The sequence below is a fragment of the Rhynchophorus ferrugineus genome, unplaced genomic scaffold (assembly GCF_030347505.1).
Source record: "Rhynchophorus ferrugineus isolate W39M unplaced genomic scaffold, kcgeb_rfMv2 rfM9, whole genome shotgun sequence".
Classification (NCBI taxonomy): Eukaryota; Metazoa; Arthropoda; class Insecta; order Coleoptera; family Curculionidae; genus Rhynchophorus; species Rhynchophorus ferrugineus.
Window position 1 is genome coordinate 34,627,875 of NW_027472588.1, and position 23,810 is coordinate 34,651,684.

The window sequence follows — 23,810 nt, forward strand, 5'->3', positions numbered from 1 at the left end:
TTTCGTCTTCCTTTATTTTTGCTTTAATATTTCTTGAATTATTCCTACAGTTTTATTACTTACACCCCTTTGTTCTTTGTTCTACTGTACCCTTCTCTTTCCTCAAATGTCTTTTTCAAAATTATAAAAACTAAATATATATATTTTTCGGGGTTGAACTTTTTCTACTATTGTCTTATATTTGGTATTTTATACTTCTTCACTTCCAGAATCCGCTCTGCGTTTTGTCAGCGACATATCTAATATATATATATATATATATATATATATATATATATATATATATATATATATATATATATATATATATATATATATATATATATTGTAATATAGACATTTTATCAGTAGTTTATCAACACAACAACAAAATAAAGCAAAAGCTGTTATTGAAAATAATGTATGGTCATATAAAATAAACGATCTTCTTTATCCGATGGTGCTCTCTTTGTGTTATTTTTTTATGTTACTGGCTTGATGTCTTTGAGCGAGTGTTTTGTTTAAAGAGCCGACGGGAAAGTGGGTTCATGACTTGCCCAGTACGATTTCGTATTTTGTACGGGCATGGAAAGTTTCTGACTTATAATTTTTTATGAAATTTAATTATATTTTATTTTAAACATTGTTTTTTTGATTCCCAAATATTTTAAATAACAAAACAGTCATTTAGTAACTTACCTTATTCGATTCAAGTTCTGTGAAATTCTTCATTCTTACCATACCAACCTTATCCCATTCGTTTCTCGTTTCACAAATAACAAGATACAACGTCGTTGGGCCCAGGAAGCTAACCATAACAGGCTTGAGGTTAAAGCTGATTATTTCTCTTCTCTTCGCGTTCCTTCAATTCATCACTATGCCGTAGCGTTGAATAGACTGAGATTGGGCTACTGTCGTTTCTCGTACAATTACTTGATGATTCCGAGCCCGCCTGCTCACTGTGAGTTTTTGTCACCGTATCCCTATTTCAGTCACATATCACATCACATATTGAACGACTGTCAGGGCTCATCCAAATTAGAACTAAGTAAGAGCTGCAAAATTTCAGAAATGCCTTAACACGAGAAAATAGAGACAGACTTCTCGGATTTCTACGAGAAATCGATTTTCTCCATAGAATCTAGCCTATGCTAAGTTTAGTGTTACTGACCAAATAACCATTACCAGTTCCCTATGGGTGGTGATGTGTGCTGTCTAGATAGAACCTCTACTTCGTTATGGTTGTCTTTATAGTCCTGTATTTGTGCTCATTTTGAAATTGTATATACACTCTTTATACTTTTAACCCTCTGTTTGTGTTATTAATTTTATTTATTTATTAATTTATCATATTATATATACACTTTATGTCTGTCATCGTCTGCTTTAGATCAACACCTATTATATAGTCGCGAAAATGTTTGGAGAACGATGAATGTCTTTAAACATTCACTCATAAGAATCAAATCAAGCAAATAAATTAATGGACTTACTATTAGAAACCTCATGATATCACCAACTTATCATTTGAATTCACTCAGTCGATTATAAAAATAATTTCAAAGGTGTTTCCTCTTGTTTGGTCTCAAAAACACTAAATTATTGAGCTAAATGTAGTGTGTAAATAAAACATCAAACTGACTAGCAATCTAACACTGCCAAAACAAGTTTTTCAATTAATTACCAGTGCTTGTCATTATGTAATCAACGAAGGACTGCACCATGACATACAGGTAATGGATAATGCACAGTAAATGAGAAAATTGAAGCGAACCACACCACAGGAACTTGTAGAGTATATAAGGCTTACTCTTAACTATATCTTAGGTAATCTAATTTAATTTTTTTCTAATTAATGTATTTATCATGCAGTCGTCTTGCTTGCAAATTAATGCAAATGCAACAGAACAATAGTAACAAACAAAACAAAACACAAAATAAAGTATAACACAAAGAAATACAAATTTTCGATAAACAATAAATTTTAAAAAATGATGTAGAAGAAAGTGGAAGATAAAAAAAAATAGAATGAAGAACTCAAGAATGCAGTTTGGATAAGTGATATAGTGGGATCCAACAATCTAGTCCATTCCAAATAGAAAAATATTAATCTTCTTAATCAGTAAAGATGCTATTCTCTTTCGTACCTAGAAGTCAGAAAAAATCCCAAAATGATAGCTAGCAATTTAACAAGAAAATAGGAAATATTCTAGTAAGTATGTTAAGGTTATATATATGGAAAATTCACACCTTTCACACAAAACAGTTCCGCAAAACTTGGTCAAACAAATCACCAATAACCAATTCATATTTTGACAATTTACGTACATCTTGATCAATTAAGGCATATTACTGCATTGACTGAGCAATAAATGATGGTTAATTACGAACACGTCTGATGAATATGCCGGATGCGGAAGACGACCCTCAAATTACATATTATAAAGCCGATTTACGAGAATTTATCTTCAGAAAGCTTACTCATGTACATTGGGCCCCGAAAATAAATAATTATGAATGTTTGAATGTATTAATTTTTTAAATGATTCACAAATTTCCATACTCAATTAACAATACTATAGCATTAAATCAAATACATACCAGAAAACACACTATTGAAATTGTAAATATTTTAGTAGTGTATTAATTGTAAATTAGCCGGATTGGTTGGTGAAGGGGTAAAGGCGACAAGACGGTCCTCCTACTGTTGCGATAGTCGCGAGTTGGAATCCTGCCGGGGCATGGTCGTAAATTTATATTTGTGATTGTTTAACATTTGTGATTGTCCTTAGGCAAGGGTACCAAATCTGACATGGAAAATGATCCCAGTCACGCCAGTAACCAGGCTGGTTAAGACCGGATGTCTTCTGGAATTATTTCAAAGTTCGTCACTTGCCAGTCGGTAGTTGCCACGTTAGACTATGGATCAGACCAGATAAACCCTCGTTGGTAACAAGGAAACTTACAAACTTCATTGCAATAACAAATAGTTCACGATCTGACGTGTTCAATGTTAAAAGTGACAAAAACCAAAGCGTTTTGAAATAGATGTTTCGGATGATTCAAAGAAGGCTATATCATCTCTCTTAGCAAAAGGAATATTGGAAATTCGTATATAGAATGTTGAAAATAAACATAATGTATCTAGCAGAAATCAATCCATCATAATATACATAGTATAGTATACTGTTATTTTTATAAATTTGTATAATAATTTTGTTGTAGATTAAAATAAAACATACTTAAAATACATATAAATTTGAAAATTGATATTATGTTTAACAGTATCGAAAGTTTATTGGGCTGTATATCGATACCATGAGAAAAAATGCCTAAAAAACCTACCATAGATTTGGAATTCTCAGAATATGATATCGTGTCGTTCGATGCGGACATGAACTAAGGTTTTAAATCGCGATAACATATATATATATATTAAAAATGAGTGACAGTGATTCTGGGAAAGGCAGTCCGATTATTGAATATAGGTAGGAAACCCCATTTTAAGAATTATTACTAATGCTAAATCAAATTGGAAGTTTCTCGTAATTTATATATTATTATAATAATATATGCATTAGAATACAGTGTATAACAAATTTTAAATTATACGCTATTTAGACTGAGCAAATTTTCCATATTTCGTGGGAGATACTAAAAATTATAATATATACTGTAAGAAAAAACAACAGAGAACAAAGGAAAAACCACTAAAAAATAAATAGCAAGTTCATTTTCTATTATTAATAATCGCATAATTATAATTTATGTATATTTATATTTGTTTATTATCACTTAACAAACGTAAAATAATGTTATGGTAATTTTACCAATAATATGTTTGTTTCAACAACATTATATTTTTAAGCATATTGTAAGATTTAGTTCATTATTATATTCATCGCTGTTATCGCTGAAAGAAATGAAAACACAAGGTTATAATAGTATAAATTATTACTTATTACAGAAGAATATCTCCCTCCAACAGCTTTTATAACTTTGTTTGGAAAACTACACCCATTGTGGACAAAGTTTAATCAGAAAATCACTTTCTATCAATCGACTATGTTTCAAATGTTCTGCTTCCTATCCTGTATTTTTAGCAGATTTCTGGTGTTCACATGAATTATTTTTATAATTCTACAATTATTACAGTCTTACAGTGCTATTTTCCAGCTAATCCTACCATAAGTATGATTTCAATTTTTTTAAAATATGGAATATGGAATATCAAAACTGTATTTTGAAATACAGATATTTTATTAGATTTATAACAGTAAAAATGAGTTCATTTTTAACCAACTTCGAAAAAAGAGGTATATATATATATATATATATATATATATATATATATATATATATATATATATATATATATATATTAATGTATGTTCGCCTATTTCTCCGTCAATTATGGACCGATTTTGAAAATTCTTTTATTCGAAAAAGTAAACTTCCGAGATGGTCCCATTTGAACCAAATCAGGATCTGTTGGGAAGAAGAGAGGAAAATCGAGGGAGACGCTCAAATTTCAAAGGCACACACAAAGTTTTCACATATGTTTATCTAAAATAATCAGATATTTGTTTATAATGTTATTACTGAGCCAACGTGACGAAGTTATATACTGTAAAAACCAATCAGTTTGCTTTTTAAGCACCAATCATAGCATACTAGATGTCGTAGAAACAAATAAAACAAATATGTGTTTGGTATAACGATTAGAACCTTATACTCACATGTGGAGGTCGTGGCTTCGATTCTCAACGGGTGCAGAGTAACTCTTTTTTGTTCTAGTTTGGTTGGAAAAATTGTCAGATCACCTAAACTTGGTATAATAATAAACTAAAATGATATTCATCTTATATATTTTAAAGCAATAAAAAACATGTTTTGATTTAAATATTGATATATTTAGGTCAAGAACTTATTTTCGACATCCCAAGATATTAGACAATGACAGAAACACAAAACTACATTACCTAGCATCGAAAGGAGACGATGAAAGCATCCTGCAACACATAGGAAATGAATCCCCCATGATCGATCCCGAGAATTACATGAACTGGACTCCTTTGATGATGGCGTGCAGAAAAGGTTACGCTTCCACCGTTAAAATTCTCCTGGACCATCGTGCAAATGCCACTAAGATCAATAAATACGGTAAGAGTACATTATTCAAATTAAACTCCTGGTAATTTTTGTTTTATGTCAACAGGTATGAACGTTTTTCATTTAGCAGTTGTTAGCGGCAATTTAGAGCTGGTCAAGTTGATACTGGACCATCTTCTAATTGGCGGAATCTCGAGGAGGCACCTGGAGAAACAATTCTCGGCGCTTTCTCTAGCTATCTTATTCCATCATGAGGAAATACTTGAATATTTATTTAGCAACCACTTCCAAATAGACTTGGCTACAAAAGTAACAGGTATATTTAGCTCCTTTTAATAACTAGAATTTCATTCTAAAAATATAGTTGCATATATAACAGTTTTTTATTATACATTTTCCAAGCGTTATTTTCCAATATGTTTAAATTAACATAAGATTGAAGTCAACATGAGAATAATAAATGATATGATGACTACTTTTGACCATTTTGAAATATTCTAGTTAATTTACTATTTATTAAAAATATATCATTTCTAGCGTTGGGAACTATCGACTGAAAACAATCGACACAATGGAAAATCGTAAAACAGTCGAAACAGTCGATAGTAAAGAAACAAGCGACTGAAAATAGTAATTACTATTTTCAGCCAAATTCACGGTTCGATTATATTTATCCATTCGTGATGTCAGACGAAGATGTAGCAATTCTTTCCTGTATAAATTGTGAGAGAGAAAAGGACGGAGCTAATTGCTTGGAGCAGTTAATTTTAAAGGTGTTTATTTTTTCTAATGGTAGTATAGCGAGACGGATATATATATATATATATATATATATATATATATATATATATATATATATATATATAAATTTCATTTTAAAGGAAGTAGAATTACTTTTAATGTTCTATGGATGTGTAAAAAGGAATTGAATAGTAACTACACAAAAGTTTTATCGTATTTTAATATGTAAATAGCTATTTTTAAATAACATACTATAATAAATATAGTATAACAATAGAACTTCAACAAAACCTAAAAACTAAAGATGCACAATAACTACTAGAATTTTGTAAATTAAATAAATGCTTTATTTATTATTGAACGGAAATATTTTTTAATCTTTATTCAAAAATATAATATAATTATTATCAATAATTTGGCCAGATTTTGAAAAAACTTATTCCGTGGGGATATATGTTGTATGTATAACAGAATATTTTAAATGTAACTAATATAAATCAAGTAATATCAGTAATATGAGCATGCCAAAAATCTATTGCGGTTTCTAAACACTAATAAACGTTAATAAGTCGCATTTCGTTAGTCGTTTTCGTTAATTAGTCGCAAAGTTATTATAGCACCTGGCATAATTATTTCTTTCATTCTAACTAGTTTTTTATCCAAAGGTCTTCAGATGAATTACATTTTCGTCAGTATTTGTTCCTTGAATTTCGAGTTGCAATACTGTATTTGTACTTTTTAAACTTACAATGGAATATATTTCTTTTGTAATAATTTCTTGTATAGCCTCAGCATTATTTGTAATACCAAATACTGATTCTTCCAATCGAGGATTACAGCTAACAGATGCTGAGGATTCTCTTTCAAAATATTCTCAAACCATAGAACTTTTAGCTGAATGTATCATTCTACTGAAAAGTTATAAAATAATAAAAATAGATTGTAAAAAAGATTCCTCGGACTAAACTAAAAAGTGTCGCGGTCATCATTATTTTCTTGTATTTTTTAATAGCTAAGAAAATAATTTGTTGAGTATTAAAGAGTTTTCCTATCAGAAAATGTATTTATTAGAAATAGTTAGTATATGTATTGAATATAGTTTATCACCTTTTGCGGTTAATGTTATTACTATAAAAACTATAAAAACTTCTTCAAATCATTGTGCATTGATTCAATTTCTGGAATATTTCGGATCTAAGTTTTGTCTTTAAGATTTTAGGAAAGAAGTTTTGACAATCAAAAAACTTGACAAAAAAAATTACCTATTATTGCCATAAAAATCTTATTTTACCATTTATCATTCACAACTATAATCTTAGTAACAAAATCTGCAGAATATCGGAAAATAGCAACTGAAAGCAGTCGACTGAAACAGTCACTAGTAAAGAGTATTAAAGTCAGTGAAACCAAAAATAGTGAATGAAACAGTCGATAGTAAAAAGTAGTCAATTACTAAACAGTCGATAGTCAATTTCAGTCGATAGTTCCCAACGCTAATTACTTCTGTTAGATATAAGGATTTTCAAGGAACAAAAAGATTTCTTATAGACTGATTCAGTTACACGACTAGAATAAAATGAAAAGGAATAATAGCATGTCAATTGAAAAGGCCCCGGCCTGACAAATAGATAGCACTACTAGAATTAAATCCCTATGTTTTTAGTTAGCCCTAACCCCCAAAAGATGGGTGTATAAATGTAACAGCTGTTGGATCATTTGTTTGTGAATTATATTATTATGAATTAAGCAACTTTGATTATTGTGAAAAAAAAAATGGATAAAAAGAAATTTCGCGTGTTGATAAAATATTGCATTTTGAAGGGAAAAAATACAGTTGAAGCAAAAACTTGGCTTGATGCCGAGATTCCGGACACTGCTCCAGGAAAATAAACCATCAAGGATTGGCATGCTAAGTTTAGACGTGGTGAAATAACTACCGAAGACGGTGAACGCAGTGGATGCCCAAAAGAGGTTGTGACCGACGAAAACATTTAAAAACTCTACAAAATGATTTTGAATGACCGTAAATTGAATTTGAATGAAGTATCAGACACTCTAAAGATATAGACTGAAAGTGTACATCATATCATTCACGAATATTTGGGTGAATAATGAGAAATCTCTGTGCAAAGTGGGTGCCGCGCGAGCTCACTTTTGACCAAAAACAACGACGAGTTGATGATTCCGAGCAGTTTTTGAAGATGATTAATAAACCCAGGTTTTTGAGTCGATATGTGATAATGGAAGAAACATGGCTCCATCATTTCACTCTGAAGTCCAATCGACAGTCATCCGAGTGGACTGCACACGATGAATCCGCTCCAAAGCGTGGAAAAACGCAACAGTCGGCTGGAAAAGTTATAGCGTCTGTATTTTAGAATGCGCATGGAATAATTTTCATTGACTACCTTGAAAAAGGAAGGATCATCAACACCGACTATTACATAGCGTTATTGGACCGTTTAAAGGACGAAATCGCCGAAAAACGGCCGCATTTGAAGAAAAAAATGTGCTGCTTGACCAAGACAATGGACCGTGTCACATGTCAGTGAAAACGGTGGCAAAAATCCATGATTTGGGCTTCGAATAGCTTCCTCATCTATCGTATTCTCCCGATCTGGTCCCCAGTGACTGCTGCTGCTGATTATTATTTCCTGCTCTGAGATCTCAAAAGAATCCTTGCTGGGAAGAAATTTTCTTCGAATGAGGAGGTGATCGCCGAAACTGAGGCCTATTTTGAAGAAAATAGCTATAATTAGTGTATCACTCTTGAAGGGAATTATGTTGAATAAAAAAAACTAATTTTGCAAACAAAAATTGTTTTACTATATAGGCCGGGGACTTTTCAATTTACCCGTTACGGTCTGACTTTAACACGAATTGGAATTTTGGACAGGCTATAAAACTGTTTCTCATTATTAAAAAAAATATTAACACGTTTTTAAACTGCTTTATTTATTTTTTAGGAATCACACCTTTGATGTTCGCCCAGGCGATCGATAACTCCGCCGCTATATCATTCTTGCTCCAGAACAAGGCGGATATAAAAATGAAGAACTTCCTGGGCCATACCGCCGTCGATATTGCCGTGATACGACAACAAATCAAATTCATCAATCCCGAACAGAAGACGGCGACGGCCGAGCAACCGGCTCAGAAGCAACAGGAACAGACCGAGAAACAGAACCAGAACCTGAAAGATATGCTGCAGGGGAAGAACGTGCGACAGGTGCCGCCCCCTCCGCTACCGGCGCCCCCCACCATCCTGCCGCCGAACCTCACCCCCAACCAAATGCCCTTCATCGTCGTCACCCCCACGGAACTGTTCAATACCCCGGTGGCGTACATGGCCCCTCCCAACGTCCCGTTCAACGCCAGGAAATCCTCAAACATAAGTCCGATGGATATGCCGCCCCCTCCGCCCGTTACCCCAATAACCCCGTTGACCTTAACGTTTCCCCGTCAAGTCTTCTTCCCACCGGAGTTCTCGCCCTGTCAGGTGGCTTATAACATGGTCGATTGCTACAACAGCGACCTGCTGAACGCCAGAATCAATTCCTCGCCGGGGATGTTCTTCTCGCCGCCGATGTTGAACGTTCTATCGCCGAGAATGCAATGATTTTTTTATGTAAATTTTAGAGATGTCACTGATATGTTATTTTTATTACTTGTGTGTTGGTTTTAACAATTAGCCTTACCTAATGACTTATTATTTTATGTTTTTATCAATTATTTCTTCGCAATATTCCATGACAATAAACTCTGACATAATAAATTCGTATTTAGTCTATCCAATGAAACAGGGAACTCGCGTCAATTGAATTTATGACGTCGCAATGTTGCCGCGCACTTGTTGCTTTCAGTTTTAGTTTATCTTAGTTTTGATATATAACAAAATTCTCGTGTGAATAAGATAATGTTACCAATATGATTTATTTTAAGAGATCAATTGAAAAGTCCCCGGCCTACCGTAGTAAAACACTTTTTTGGTAAAATTAGTTTATTTTATTCAACATAATTCCCATCAAGGGTGATTTTTGTAGTACGATTTGTCCTTTTCTTCAAAATAGGCCCCAGTTTCGTCGATCACCTCTTCATTCGACGAAAATTTCTTCCCAGCGAGTATTCTTTTGAGATCTAAGAACAGGAAATAGTCGCTGGGGGCAGATATAGAGAATAAGGTGGATGAGGAAACAATCTGAAGTCCATTTCATGGATTTTTAACACGGTGCATTGTCTTGCAATTGATTTGTCTTGGTGAAGCAGCACTTTCTTTTTCTTCAAATGCGGCTGTTTTTCGGCGATTTCGTCCTTCAAACGGTCCAATAACGCTATGTAATAGTCGTTGTTGTACTTCCTTTTTCAAGGTAGTTAATGAAAATTATTCCATACGCATTCCAAAATATAGACGTCATAACCTTGCCAACCGACTGTTGCATTTTCCCACGCTTTGGAGCAGGTTCATCGTGTGCGGTCCGCTCGGATGGCTGTGAATTGGACTTCGGAGTGAAACGATGGAGCCATGTTTCATCCATTGTTACATATCGACGTAAAAACTTTGGTTTATTACGCTTGATCATCTTCAAACACTGCTCCGAATCATCAACTCGTCGTTGTTTTTGGTCAAAAGTGAGATCACGCGGCACCCACTTTACACAGTGCTTTCTCATACCCAAATATTCGCGAATGATATGATCTACACGTTCAGTTAATATTTTTAGAATGTCTGCTATTTCATTCTCATTCAATTTCAATTTATGGCCATTCCAAATCATTCTGTGGATTTTTTAAATGTTTTCGTCGGTAGCAACTCTTTTGGGCACCCACTGCGTTCACCGTCCTTGGTGCTCATTTCACCACGTCTAAAGTTAGCATACCAATCCTTGATGGTTGATTTTCCTGGGGCAGTGTCCGGAAACACGACATTTCACACGAAGTCTCCAAAACTTTCAATAAATATATTTTAATACATACCATATCCATTGTCAATATTACAAAAAAAGAAATTATCGATACTTCTGCTATAATCCAAAGGTTCCTAAACTTTTAAGGTAAATAGATACCCATCGCGGGTTCATTTCTTTTATGTTTAGAGAATTAATTAATTTAGAAATTACAAACTAACACACATATAATGTAAATAAGGAGATTTATGAGTGATATTTTAAAGAGTCACACTTTTATTGTTTAACGTTTGATGTCAAGAATCAAAATATTTCAAATAATACAAAACATTGAAAAACAAAAAGTGCATTTTGATGCAGTTGAGTAAAAGTCTTTATTTAAAGCTAGAAATTACTTTGGCACCAACAAATTAACTCTTGGCAACTTACCTCTATTTAACTTTGACAAACAATTGTTACATAGCTAGTTTCTCTTTGGAAACTCGAAAACTAATCACTGATCTTTAGAAACCACGAAAAAATTTACGCGTGCAGATAAAAGCAATTAAAAAACAAAGTAATTTGTATAATTCGCTTTGACTGGAGTTCAATTAGTCATGGCGGATTGTTGTACTTAGTTGATTTCTTATATCAAATAAATCGTTTATCTCAAATAATATAATAAATCAATAACAAATATTCTTATTTTAAGAAAAATCTCTAATGAAGGAATAGAAATTCGAAAAAATTAGAATCGTTTGTGGCCAAATAGGCTAAACAAAGGAAATAGTATTACTGGGTACTACTCTTGTCCATTTCATTTCATCAAACGGTTTCCGAATTACATCTTGAACGAATGTCCCAGAGGCATTCAAGGTTAGTAATCCATTTTCCATTTCTGCGCAAGAATAGCTTTCCATAGGTTGATTTCCAGAAAATTCATTCTGCCCTGAACATTCAATGCGTCTTCGTATACTTTCAACAGATTTCATCCATCTTAAAGTCCTGAAAGTTGCTAGTTACACAAACAATCAATGATGTTTAAGCAAAATATGGCGAAAAACTGAAAAGAATGAAAAAATATATATCAATGCTAATACAAAATCACTGTTTTCAAAATTATGTTGTTAAAAAATACAATCTTACCATATACGTACTTTGCAGCAAACAATTTTAGTATCTTCTTTCGTCACAACGTGGAAACTTACCTTAAGACCTAATAATTTACCTACAGATGAATAATGTTTATAATACATCATCACTGAGGGAAATAAGCTTTGATTAGGGATCATGTAAGATCATTGAAATCAAAATTATTTTATATATAACTCAATAATAAAATAATTATAATATTTTAATCAAAATTAATTTTCATTGTATATTGTTGAATATACAAGACGCGATGGCCAGCCGAAAGAATCAATAATATACCAGAAAAACAACACAAAAAATATGCTATCGATCTGAAATTCTCAAACCGCGAAGTAATGTCGAGAAACGTAGATATGAGCTAGAGTCTTAAATCGCAATAAGAACTAACAATGAGTGACGATGAATCTGGAAAAGGCAGTCCTACTATCGATTATAGGTAGGAAAATGTATTATACTTCTTTCTAGATCATGTACTTGTAATATGTTAACAATGTTAGATAAAAATAACCAGGTTCCTTTAACAACATTCCTTGAATTTTGTTCTGTGTCTGTCTTTATCTTTTCTAGAGGTATTTCCTGGTAATATTATTACTAATTCCACATGTTTTAAGCAAATTTTTTTCATATTAACAGTGTATGACTAACTAAATTAGACTATCAATTTTCCATATTTTCAAGATTTCTCACATAAAAACATAACTTCCTCAATGACATCACTCTCGTTATCGCCTTTGAATTATTGTTATGTTAATTAATTAATATTTATTATTCTTAATGTAACTTATCACATGAATAGGTTTTTAAACAAAAGCTTTTAATTTAATCGAAAACTTATTGTCATGTTTTCATGACACCATTCATTCTAAATTTTTTCAGATTTCTTCTCGACTTCTTCATATCTTTGTCCCATATCGACAGCTTAGAATCAGAACTGGGCAAAATACATGCTTCGCTTTCATTAAAATGCAAACTATAATATATTATTTCCCATGTATTTAAAATATTTTAAAATATTTTTATATTAACTATTTTTATTTTAAACTAGCTTGCCCAGCCTTAGAACTAATTTTTGTGGTGTCATCATCTACGAGCTGTTGCTTTTTTTATTATTTACTATTAATTGTAGCCAAATTCCCCTACGTACTTTAGTTTCGTGTCATACTTATGCCAGAGATGGCGTTGAATACGTAAAATATGAGAAATCAAACTTTTATTAGTATTTGTAATCATATACTGGATGAAGTAGGTAGATATGACGAGATTCTTCAATTATATTTACACGAAATGAGGTTATTTGGCTTACACTGTTGTAATATTGTAATTATGTTCTTGTTCAGAATATAATGTCTTAGAGGTTCATGTTAATGGCGTTATCAATTGCGGTAATTTAACAATTGATTAATATAATTTGACTAAACGTCATTTTCTTTTCATGGGTATAAAACTCACTCTGGCTTCGATCTGTGTGCCCCTCAGTAGAATGTCGGACATTTTACCGAAGACTTCTATGGGAATTTGACAACTACAGAAAAAGTGTGAAACGTCTGTTCTGTTGTTCACTAAATTTATATTAAGTTTATGTATTAATTTTTGTTAATTTGTTTATTTGAACAATATAATCGTTTAATCTAAGCTACGTCCAATATCTAGACGGTGTTATAATTGCCCGTTCAAGTAATTTGATTGACCAATTTAAAATTTCTTTATAGGCACCTATAACATTTTGCTCTAAAGAAATTTTGATTGGTTCTTTGATAAAGTTTGCCATAAAGTATAAAATATAAATTTATCAATAAACCATAAATAATACGAAAACATCAACAAACATTTCTCCAAAATTGCCTATAAAGTTAAATCTCTATTTTTCTATAGTTTATTCCAAGTTGTTTTGTACATACATCATCTAAATTTGTGACATCAAAACGTCGCAATATTGCCGCACCAACTCTGAGTTTTAGTTCAGTATGGCTTTGGCATACGAAAAAATTATAATCTAAATAAAATTAATGAACAAAAATTTTATCAAATATAATTTATTTTAACATTATAGTACATCTAAAAACTACATTTAATTAAGCAGCCACAATAGTTTATAGGTTAGATTAATAACCTCTTATCACTATTGCTTTCAAGAATTTCGTATACGTCTGACAACCGGACTACTTTGACAAGATCAATTGGTTACGCGTTCAAACTAATCAGACAGCATTGTGTCTCTTTTTAACTAGAATAAATAGAGAAGTAAAATATTGTCTAATTAAAGGCATGAACTTTGAATTATTTTAGACTAATAATTTAAAACAAAATAAATACATAAGTTAATATTTAACAATTCTGTAGGCCAAAGATTCAGCAACAACATCCTAAAATATTAGACAATGACAAGAACACGAAGCTACATTACCTGGTCTCTAAAGGAAATGAGGAAACAATCCTGCAATACCTTGGAAAAGAATTCCCCATGATTGATTCTGAAAATTACATGGGCTGGACGCCCTTAATGATGGCGTGTAGAAATGGTTATATATCCACCACTAAAATCCTACTAGAGCATCACGCAAATGCTACTAAAGTCAATAGATACGGTGAGGGTATTTTTATTTAATCCATTCTATTAGTAAATACCTTTTGTATCCATAGGTATGAATATATTTCATTTAGCAGTGGTTAGTGGCAAGTTAGAACTTGTCAAGTTAATTCTGAACCATCTCTTGATGGGTGGGATATCGAGGAGGAACCTGGAAAAACTATTTTCGACAATTTCTCTTGCTATATTGTTTCGCCATCAGGATATCCTTAGATTTTTAGTTAGTCAACACTTCCAAATTGACCTAGCTACAAAAATAACAGGTATATACATTTTTAATTATTGTAAACGTCATAAAAAGCGCATACGTAATTATGTCCGGATACGACTTAAGCCATCTATTATTTTGTTTCTGAAGTGAACACTATTGTTACGTTTGACATTGACAAGGTTTGTTGTCATAGCAACCAACCCTATATTTTTGACAAACATGTCATGTTTTTTCTATGCATGTCGTCCATATGGGTTTAAAAAATGCGAATATACTAAATAATATATTCTAAGAAAAAAAAACGATATCTTTTATATTATTTATTTAAACATAGTAATAGACATTGCATAATACCAAACAATACCTATTATGTCTAGTTACTGCTCTACAATAATAGAAATAATAAACATTTTTAGATTAAATATGCAGATATAAATGTATTCATATCTTGACCCATTTACTTTAATTTTAGGAATCACACCTTTAATGTTTGCCCAAGCCATTGACAACACAGCGGCTATAAAATTTCTGCTACAAAACAAAGCGGAAACCGAAACAAAGAACTTTTTGGGTCATACTGCTGTTGATATAGCTGTAATACGACAGAAAATCAAATGTATCAATCCTAACCAAAATATCATGGTGAGCGAATCGCTTGTACAGCCTATTACAAAGCCTGTTACAACACGTATGCCTATACAGCCAATTACAAATACGATTCAAGGAAAAGATCCGGAACCGCCACCACCAGTAATTACGCATCCAAATCTTCCTTCTAGTCAGTCGCCATTCATAGCCGTTACACCAACAGAATATATTAATACTCCTTTGGCGTACATCACTTTTCCTAATCATGCCTTTAACACCAGAAAATCCTCAAACGTGAGCCCTATGGAAATGCCACTTCCTCCACCCATTACTCCAGTAACACCACTCACTATATCTTTTCCTCGACAAGTCTTTTTCCCTCCAGATTTTTCACCTTGTCAGGTAGCGTATACCTTGGCTGACTGTTACAATAACGACTTACTTAACACCAGAATAAATACTTCGCCAGGGATGTTTTTCTCACCACCTATATTACATGTTTTATCGCCGAGAATATAATACTTTTAAATCTTATATATTATTTTTACCAAAAAGTCTGGACTTATTATTGTTTTAATATATTATTTTTTAAATATTACATGACAAATAAATTTTGACATAAAAATGTCATGTGTTTTAATTTCAAATATTAACTGCAATATACTGATACTGATCGAAAGAATAACTTGGAATAAAAAGACTAGACTAAAATCAGACTAGATCAGAAAATTGCATTTTTAAAAATATAATTTGTAAGGAAACATAATTAAAAATAATAATAAATATATATAGTTTTATTTTATGGTGCTCAAATATAATAAAATTCAAATAATTAGGTAAACATTGATAAAAGTTGTAAAGATTTAAAAAATATTGGAAAACAGGGTTATGTCGAACGTCAAAATATATTTTTAAGGTGTCGATTTGAATTCAGAAAAAAAAGCGATTTTTTATGTATTCGAACGAATGAGTAATGTCGGAGCACGGGGCTGCTTTACAAACATATAATCAAGAATTAGTAAAATGTAAGTTGATTCTAGAAATAATAATAGAGCATTACTTGTTCTGTTTCTTGTTTATTTTAACCTTACTTTGAGCAGGCCTGGAACAATTAAAAGTAAAAAGAACCGAACTAGTGGAAATAATACGTAGAGAAGAAGCCGAAAAAATGGTGTTAGAAAAGAACATCCGTGCCTTACAAGAAAAACTAGCCAATTTACATAATACCTTACAACACCATCGAACAGTATGTGAGAACTATGATAGAACTATCAATGAAACTGAATCTGGTTTTAAGAAGGTAAATTAATATATAATGAAGATTTGGAGTATATTAATGTTGTTTTAGATATTAGAGAGCAGTCAGGCTTTGTTACAGGTGGCTCAACATGAAGCAAGTAAATTATGTACAACAAATGATGATACTTTGGTATTTGTCCAGTATGTTAAGGACAATGGATATTAGATTATATTTCTTTGTATTTATTTATTGTGTTCTTAAATGTTACTATTTGCATAATAATTTTAAGAGATTTTATATTATACAATTTATTATCAATTAGATTATTACTTAATAAATAATATTTATTTTTGTAAAATAGCCATATCTGTCAGTTCAAAAATAAAAAGTTGTTTTTTAAAATATTATTTATTACATTTAATTTTTTACACACCATCCCACACACAAAATAAATATGTTATTCGAGTAAAGTTTACAAAAGTCATTAATTTTATGCATTCCCCAAACTCTTCTGTTCACTCCAGACCCTTACAAGTTCTTGTGGATCATCAAATCCATGAGATGCAATGGTATATTGATAATTTAAGCGATAATAAGGTCTTTTATACGCATAAAAATATTCTGAATGGAAAGCTTCCAACTTAGCCTTGTAGGCTACTATGCTGATATATATATCATCAAACTTAAAATGTTGAGTATATAAGCTCTGGTAAAATAAATCTTTCAGTGCTGCATTCGATAGAATCATTGCACCACCAGTTATATAAGGGGGCCATTTGTGATATGGGTATTCATTTAATGAAATGTACCTATAAAATTAAACTTAATATAAATAAAATCAATAAATGAAAATAATCCACTTACCATTTACTAAAATAATGTCTCAGAGGTGAGGAATTAAATCCATAACCAGCATAGAGTCTAACTGTATTATCTAATTCAAAGTCTAACACTTCTAAGGTTTTCCTTCTATTAATAAGTGACCTAATATTTGATAAAGGCTCTTTTAAATAGTCAGGATAATGTGTTGGAAATTTTATAAATCTTAACACATTTTTTGTTGACACATAGTAATCATCATCAACAAACATGTAAAATTTAGCATTTGGACAGTATTTCATGACCCAATAAATACCTGACATCGTTTTATATGTATTATTGAAGTATGAGTCAGTATAGTTTGCTTGAACAATATCACCAAATTGTTTAGATTCATCATTAAGGGACTTTTGAATTTGGATATCACTAAACATTCCAATCAAAAATATTGTCCTGATTCCAACATCTGAAAACCTTCTTTGAAATCCCCAAGAACTTCTTATTGCTATCCTTCTTTCAAAATTTTCTGGTTTAGACTTAACAATATATATCAGTCTTAAGTCTGTAATATCTTTACATTTTCTATCACAGGTTTTATAGTAGTAAAAGTTATACGCATTAATAGGTGGAATATCAGGTGTTTTATTATGTTTTATTGCCACAATAAATTCTTCTGCGTTACCATTATATGGGTATCGAAAATCAGTATCAAAATTAATTTCAAAAATATGATGAAATACACCACATACATAAAGTAATGTAAAACATATCACTATGAAGATATAAAACCGTATATATTTAATCCGAAACCAATGTAATTGATACATGACACTACATACTTTATGTACTTAATTAATAAATTTAGATTCAACTATTTTAAACATAATGTATATATTAAATGTCACATAGCTATGAAGTTGGCTTTTAAATAGCTTAAATTTATATATGAAAAAGCAAATCATTAAAATATTGGTATAGCAGTTCTGGATATCATATATAAAAACAAAATAACATCGCAAAACGTATTCTCAATATTTTGTGATAACATTTAATATCCGATTTATTTTTACTTAAGTATACAATAAGTAAACCTTCAATTAGTATAACTGATATATTTTTTACTAATTCATAATAGTACAATTTAATACATCTAACCATATTTAAATATTTTGGCATGTGAACTACAAAATACAATGTTGATTGTAAACTTTTATTTAATATTCTCTACAAGTTGTAGTAAATCATTTATTTTTGATTGTTTGTGTATGCTTTGTATCAAATTTTCAAGCTGATCACCACCTTCTAGGAATTGTGGTAAATTATGTAAATGAACACCATTTAATCTATGATCTGTAATTCTATCCTAAAAACATATTGATAGGAATAATATGCTGATCATAACTAAATCTATAGAAGCATTTTACCTGATTATAGTTGTATGTTCTTATTTTTTCATTACGGTCCCTGGATTTAACTTGGCTCTTTCGTTTTGCAGCTGTTTCTGCCAACTGTTCATCCAGTTTTCTTTGATATAAGATTGCTCTTAATCTTGATAAAGCTAATTTACGATTTTTTATTTGAGATCGATCTATTTGACACTCTACTGATATCCCAGTTGGTATATGTACAATCCTTACAGCACTGTCAGTGGTATTAACATGTTGCCCACCAGCACCTGTTGATCTATATAGCAATTACTCATAATTATAATAACAAATTAGTATAAATTACCTCTTTGTTTCAATTTTCAAATCCTTTGGTTCTATATGTATTTCTATTTCAGTAGGCTGAGGTAGTGCTATTACTGAAACAGTGCTTGTATGTATTCTACCACTTTTTTCAGTAATTGGAGTACGCTGTACCCTATGAACACCAGCTTCATGTTTGAAGTATTTAAAGACTTCTGTGCCAGTCACAAGAATAGAAGCACGTCTAAGACCACCTATTTCTGTTGTTAAATACTCAACAAATTCATATTCCCAGCCTTTATTTGCAATAAAATTACAATACATATTAAACAATTCTTGAGCAAAAAGCATTGCTTCTTGACCACCTACACCCGCTTGTACCTCTAACACCATAGAATCACAGAAATCTTGTTTTTCATTAGGATACAAAGCTTCAATCAAATATTCATCTAATTCATTTAATCTAATTTCAAATTCATGTTTTTCTTCTTTAGCTAAATCAGATACATCTTTATCATCAGATTGTAAAAGTTCCTTTAAACTATTAATATTATCTAAAATAGATTTCTTTTCTTCCAATAAATCTATTATAGGTTTCAATTCTATGTATCTTCTATTGGAAACATAATTTTCATTTTTTAATAGACTATTGTATTCATCGTTAAGCTGTAATAAATATCTATCCAAATTAACATTATTAACAATCAAAGTTGTAACACAATTTGGAGCTTGAGAGAAATTTAACCTGAAACGTGTAGCAGTTCTAAAGTTAATTATCTTTTCCAATGATAGAGGAATCTTTGTATTACAACTATTAGAAATCTTTCGTATTAAATACATATCTACCATTTAATTTCATTATACAAAAGCTAATGAACACAGATAATTCTATTGTTATGAAATATGAATATATTTCTTGGCTATAACATGCTTCTTCTTCTTCGCAAAACATAAAATTCTCTATATTTTCTATGTTCACTATATTAAGTTGACGGAAGACCGAAATTTCATTATATCTGTACACAAAACAGAAGATTCTCAATATTTTGTTTATCTGTACTTAAAAAAGATAGGGATATACCGTTTTTGATATTTAATATATAAATATATGACAAATGTTAAACTTGTACAATATATAGATGCATCAATGGTATAACAAAGGAATAGCTCAATGTATTTACTATACATGGGGTAATAGATATCACAATTAATTCAATAAGATCTATGTTAGTAACAAAGTGCATAAAGGATAATGTAAAATTTAGCTATGGTCAAGAGTCTATAGGTTTTCTTTTATTCAAAATTATATCACCAATACATGTATGACCTTTAGCACTGTAATTATTAATGACTGATAATCGTTCCGCAAACGAAATTCGTCTCTGTGAGATTGAAATCAAATTACTTTATTGTTGTTTAGTTAAAACGCTTACGTATTTCCCTATAACACTAAGAATTAATCTCAATTTCATTAATATTTGAGCTCGTTATTGGGTATTGCATATAAACGGATTTAAAAATATTTAATGGGGGCTAATAACAATAACTGCACCTGTTGTGTAGTTCTTAAATAAAAGATATTTTTTTTTAGACAACCCTACCCGTTAGTATATGCCCGTTCAACATACTTAAATCGCCCCATCCTTATCGAAGATCCAATAAGTCGTCACTGAAATAAAATATTCATAAAATGCTATCAATATTTCTTTATTTGCTGATTAATTATTTCCTATAAAGAGCTTAAAATAAAATAATCTTAATTATATTAAATGTATTATATAATACAGATAATTCTTAACACAACTAATTGTTTTATAACAATTAAATAATGACTTCTGTTAACGGTATGTAAACAACATCATTTAACAAGTGCCATTAAATTAATACAACTAAATTTGGCTTAAAATAAAGTCATGATTCTTGATCATTTCCATCGTTTGGTAGAACTTCTGCTGTCAAAATTCTTTGCCTCTCCATCACATCATTCCTTAAAAAAAACATCAATTAATATGATACACAATCACACAACATCAATAAAAAATGTTTCGTAATTTTTTTAAACAATTGTCTGAATATAGAAAAAAGTTTAAAATCACATTCAAAAAAATTATGACCACTACAATGTGAAGGCTAACACATGATAATGAGTGTTGGTGATTCATAATGCTGCTCTTTTGTTTATTAGAGAGATACTACTAGTTCATTATTTGCGGTCGGCTATACATTTTTGACTTTATTTAGATTGCTATGAAATAATAGTGAATATAAGACTGAAGGATTGAAGGAAACTGTTACTTTCGCCATATTATCGGAAAACAAATACTTCATGTTAGCTTATACATATCATAAATGAGAAATACTTTAAAAAATATTTCACACGAAAAAATATAATATTTTAAAGTTTATGAATATTAAATATTAAATTTTCACTTTTTTCATCTTCAATGAAATATTTCAACAATAAACGTATCCTGTTATACCCACTCACTTTCAGATTAGTAATAAAAATTGCTAAAAACATATTTAAAAAAAAAACTGACAACAAATTTAGCACACTTTTGTTTTTCAATATACTGATTCAGTCATATTCAGTTCATAAATGATTTTTTTAACTTACAACAATTGGTTTTGATATCTCTTCCTTCCACCTGGGGTCAAGTTCAGAATACCTCCTTCATGTTTATCCAACAATAGCAAAAAACCAGTTGTTGCAAGAGACACTAAAATTTGTTACAATTAACATTAAAACAATAAAAGAAAACTAAAGTTAACTCACACATTAAGCTAAAAATGAAAAATTCACTAAGCAATCGGTATCCCCAATTTTCAATTATAGATCCCACAATGATTAACGCAACTGCTAGTCCAAGGTTTTGTAATGACTGACATCTAAAATAGTAAACTTTTATAAGAATCTCATGATGGTTTCTCAATTAACTTGCACTCCAAAGGCTGTTCCTAGCTGGTGTTCTGGAATAATTAACGATACCATTGGCCATAAACCACTAGCCAAACCTGAATAAGATATACCAAGCATTACCTGAAAATACAGAAAATTAATATTTCAAAACTATTTACATGGTGTACATGAATACCACTCCAATATATGGATTAACTGATGTGAATCCTAGAAGCGTATGAGATATGATTGTTATTATCATAGATAAAAATATCCAAAATACATTAAGTCCTGTTTTATCTAATAAGATGCCAGTCAAAGGAGACCCTACGCCTGATATGAGATATATTAAACTAATTATTCTATCAGCTTCTGTATCAGTCATATTAAATCTGGTAATAAAGAAACCCCTAAAAATAAAGAAATTTTCATTACAATATAATGAACTTCTTGCTAAATACCTTACTGTCCTATACTAATAAATGGAAAAATAGCAATATAATATGTTACACATATTATTGTAAGTAACCAAAAAGTTAATTTGAAATCCTTAACATCAGTGATCTTAACTATATCAGTAGTTCGAATATCAGCCCTGTTCGTTAAATTTTCAACACGTTTATCCATTGCACCTAATATTAATGAACACAACATTGATAATAAGCAAGTAGTGGCAGCTAAAAAAAAAGGAGTAACAAAATTACAAACATACCTTAATAATCATTTTACCAATAAGTAGTGCATATCCTAAAATATAATTTCCTCCCACAACTCTTTCACTTAACCAATTATAAACAGGCTCCATGACCCAAAAATTAACAGTACTCCCAACTCTAGCAAAACTCAATTGTAAACCAAAGACCATATTTAGTTCTTTTCCTTTGAACCATAAAACTGCATAGTTGTTTTGGGCAACAGCTAATGATTCTGCACCTATTCTGTGAATTTCAAATTTTAACCATATAAGAACTCAAATTCTATATAAATTTACCCAAATATAAATCTTCCTATATACATCAACCATAATTGATTCCATAAAGTGGCAAAGGAAAATATTAGCTGACCTAATAAAGTGAATCCCATAAATATATTTGTTCCAGCTCTTATCCCAAGTATTCTAAAATATAAACAACATTAATAAAATATATATTGATGTAAGAAAAACTTTACCTATCAATAAGAAATCCTCCTATAAAGCACATAATCACATTTGGCCATGAATAAATAGAGTATAAACCAGTATACTCATTGTCTGTAATGTTTAGACTATTAATTGAATGATTAGTAAAATGTTCTTTTAAAGCACTTGGATTGTCATAACAAAAATAGGATCCTAAAAATAATATACAAATTCCTTTAAAACTAGCTGCAACTTGAAATATATAATTTGACAAAATTATTTGTATCAAAAAGTTAAAATCATGTAGTATAACTTACCAAATCCTAGAAAACACATAAATATTAAAGCTATAAATCTGTGAGCAGTCCCACTAGGGTGGCAAAAAGTATAACAGCATTTATCACAGATTGTTCTATCATCACTTACAGCAACTTGAATATCAGGCTCATTCTCCATAATAAATGTTAAATGTTATTGCTTCTCCAGAGAATCTAGTAATAGTGTAAAGCACAAAACAATTAGAAATATAAAAATAAACGAAATTAAATAGTAATTATGATTCGGACGTTCTTCCAAGAACTTTAGCAAATAACCACATTATCTATATAAACCCCCTATGTTTTCAAAAACAAAGAATGAATCATTTGTTATGAAGTTAGTTCCAAACGTTTTAAAAATATAGATGTGGTAGTACAGTAATTATATTTAGTAATATTTAAATATATATATTTAAAATAATATAAAACATTTTAATGATAACGTACTACTTGATTAATATATTTGAGATAAAT

General features: G+C 30.6%; 6 protein-coding genes across 6 annotated transcripts; 3 read left to right on the top strand and 3 right to left on the bottom strand.

The window, feature by feature from the left end:
* The first annotated feature begins 3,323 nt into the window (after positions 1–3,323).
* On the top strand, positions 3,324–9,607 carry LOC143202801 (ankyrin repeat domain-containing protein 16). Its single transcript, XM_076414608.1, has 4 exons — positions 3,324–3,467; positions 4,898–5,142; positions 5,198–5,407; positions 8,799–9,607. The coding sequence occupies exons 1-4, from the start codon at positions 3,421–3,423 to the stop codon at positions 9,449–9,451; spliced, it is 1,155 nt and encodes a 384-aa protein (XP_076270723.1). The 5' UTR covers positions 3,324–3,420; the 3' UTR covers positions 9,452–9,607.
* Positions 9,608–12,147: 2,540 nt separating this feature from the next.
* On the top strand, positions 12,148–15,865 carry LOC143203129 (uncharacterized). Its single transcript, XM_076415270.1, has 4 exons — positions 12,148–12,303; positions 14,208–14,452; positions 14,508–14,717; positions 15,138–15,865. Exons 1-4 carry the CDS (start codon positions 12,257–12,259, stop codon positions 15,770–15,772), a joined length of 1,137 nt encoding a protein of 378 aa, XP_076271385.1. The 5' UTR covers positions 12,148–12,256; the 3' UTR covers positions 15,773–15,865.
* A 253-nt stretch (positions 15,866–16,118) lies between these two features.
* On the top strand, positions 16,119–16,900 carry LOC143203132 (microtubule nucleation factor SSNA1). The gene is made up of 3 exons (XM_076415272.1): positions 16,119–16,278; positions 16,354–16,553; positions 16,602–16,900. The coding sequence occupies exons 1-3, from the start codon at positions 16,227–16,229 to the stop codon at positions 16,716–16,718; spliced, it is 369 nt and encodes a 122-aa protein (XP_076271387.1). The 5' UTR covers positions 16,119–16,226; the 3' UTR covers positions 16,719–16,900.
* brn (brainiac) lies at positions 16,883–18,206 on the bottom strand. The gene is made up of 2 exons (XM_076415271.1): positions 17,358–18,206; positions 16,883–17,302 (listed from the first exon to the last, which is right to left on the bottom strand). Exons 1-2 carry the CDS (start codon positions 18,137–18,139, stop codon positions 16,984–16,986), a joined length of 1,101 nt encoding a protein of 366 aa, XP_076271386.1. The 5' UTR covers positions 18,140–18,206; the 3' UTR covers positions 16,883–16,983.
* Positions 18,207–18,508: 302 nt separating this feature from the next.
* Positions 18,509–19,943, bottom strand: mRF1 (mitochondrial translation release factor 1). Its single transcript, XM_076415352.1, has 3 exons — positions 19,044–19,943; positions 18,737–18,995; positions 18,509–18,675 (listed from the first exon to the last, which is right to left on the bottom strand). Exons 1-3 carry the CDS (start codon positions 19,847–19,849, stop codon positions 18,523–18,525), a joined length of 1,218 nt encoding a protein of 405 aa, XP_076271467.1. The 5' UTR covers positions 19,850–19,943; the 3' UTR covers positions 18,509–18,522.
* A 748-nt stretch (positions 19,944–20,691) lies between these two features.
* LOC143202684 (lysosomal dipeptide transporter MFSD1) lies at positions 20,692–23,673 on the bottom strand. Its single transcript, XM_076414358.1, has 10 exons — positions 23,337–23,673; positions 23,070–23,232; positions 22,891–23,016; positions 22,629–22,837; positions 22,366–22,576; positions 22,096–22,309; positions 21,943–22,040; positions 21,777–21,889; positions 21,618–21,720; positions 20,692–20,987 (listed from the first exon to the last, which is right to left on the bottom strand). Exons 1-10 carry the CDS (start codon positions 23,473–23,475, stop codon positions 20,912–20,914), a joined length of 1,452 nt encoding a protein of 483 aa, XP_076270473.1. The 5' UTR covers positions 23,476–23,673; the 3' UTR covers positions 20,692–20,911.
* Positions 23,674–23,810: the final 137 nt, after the last annotated feature.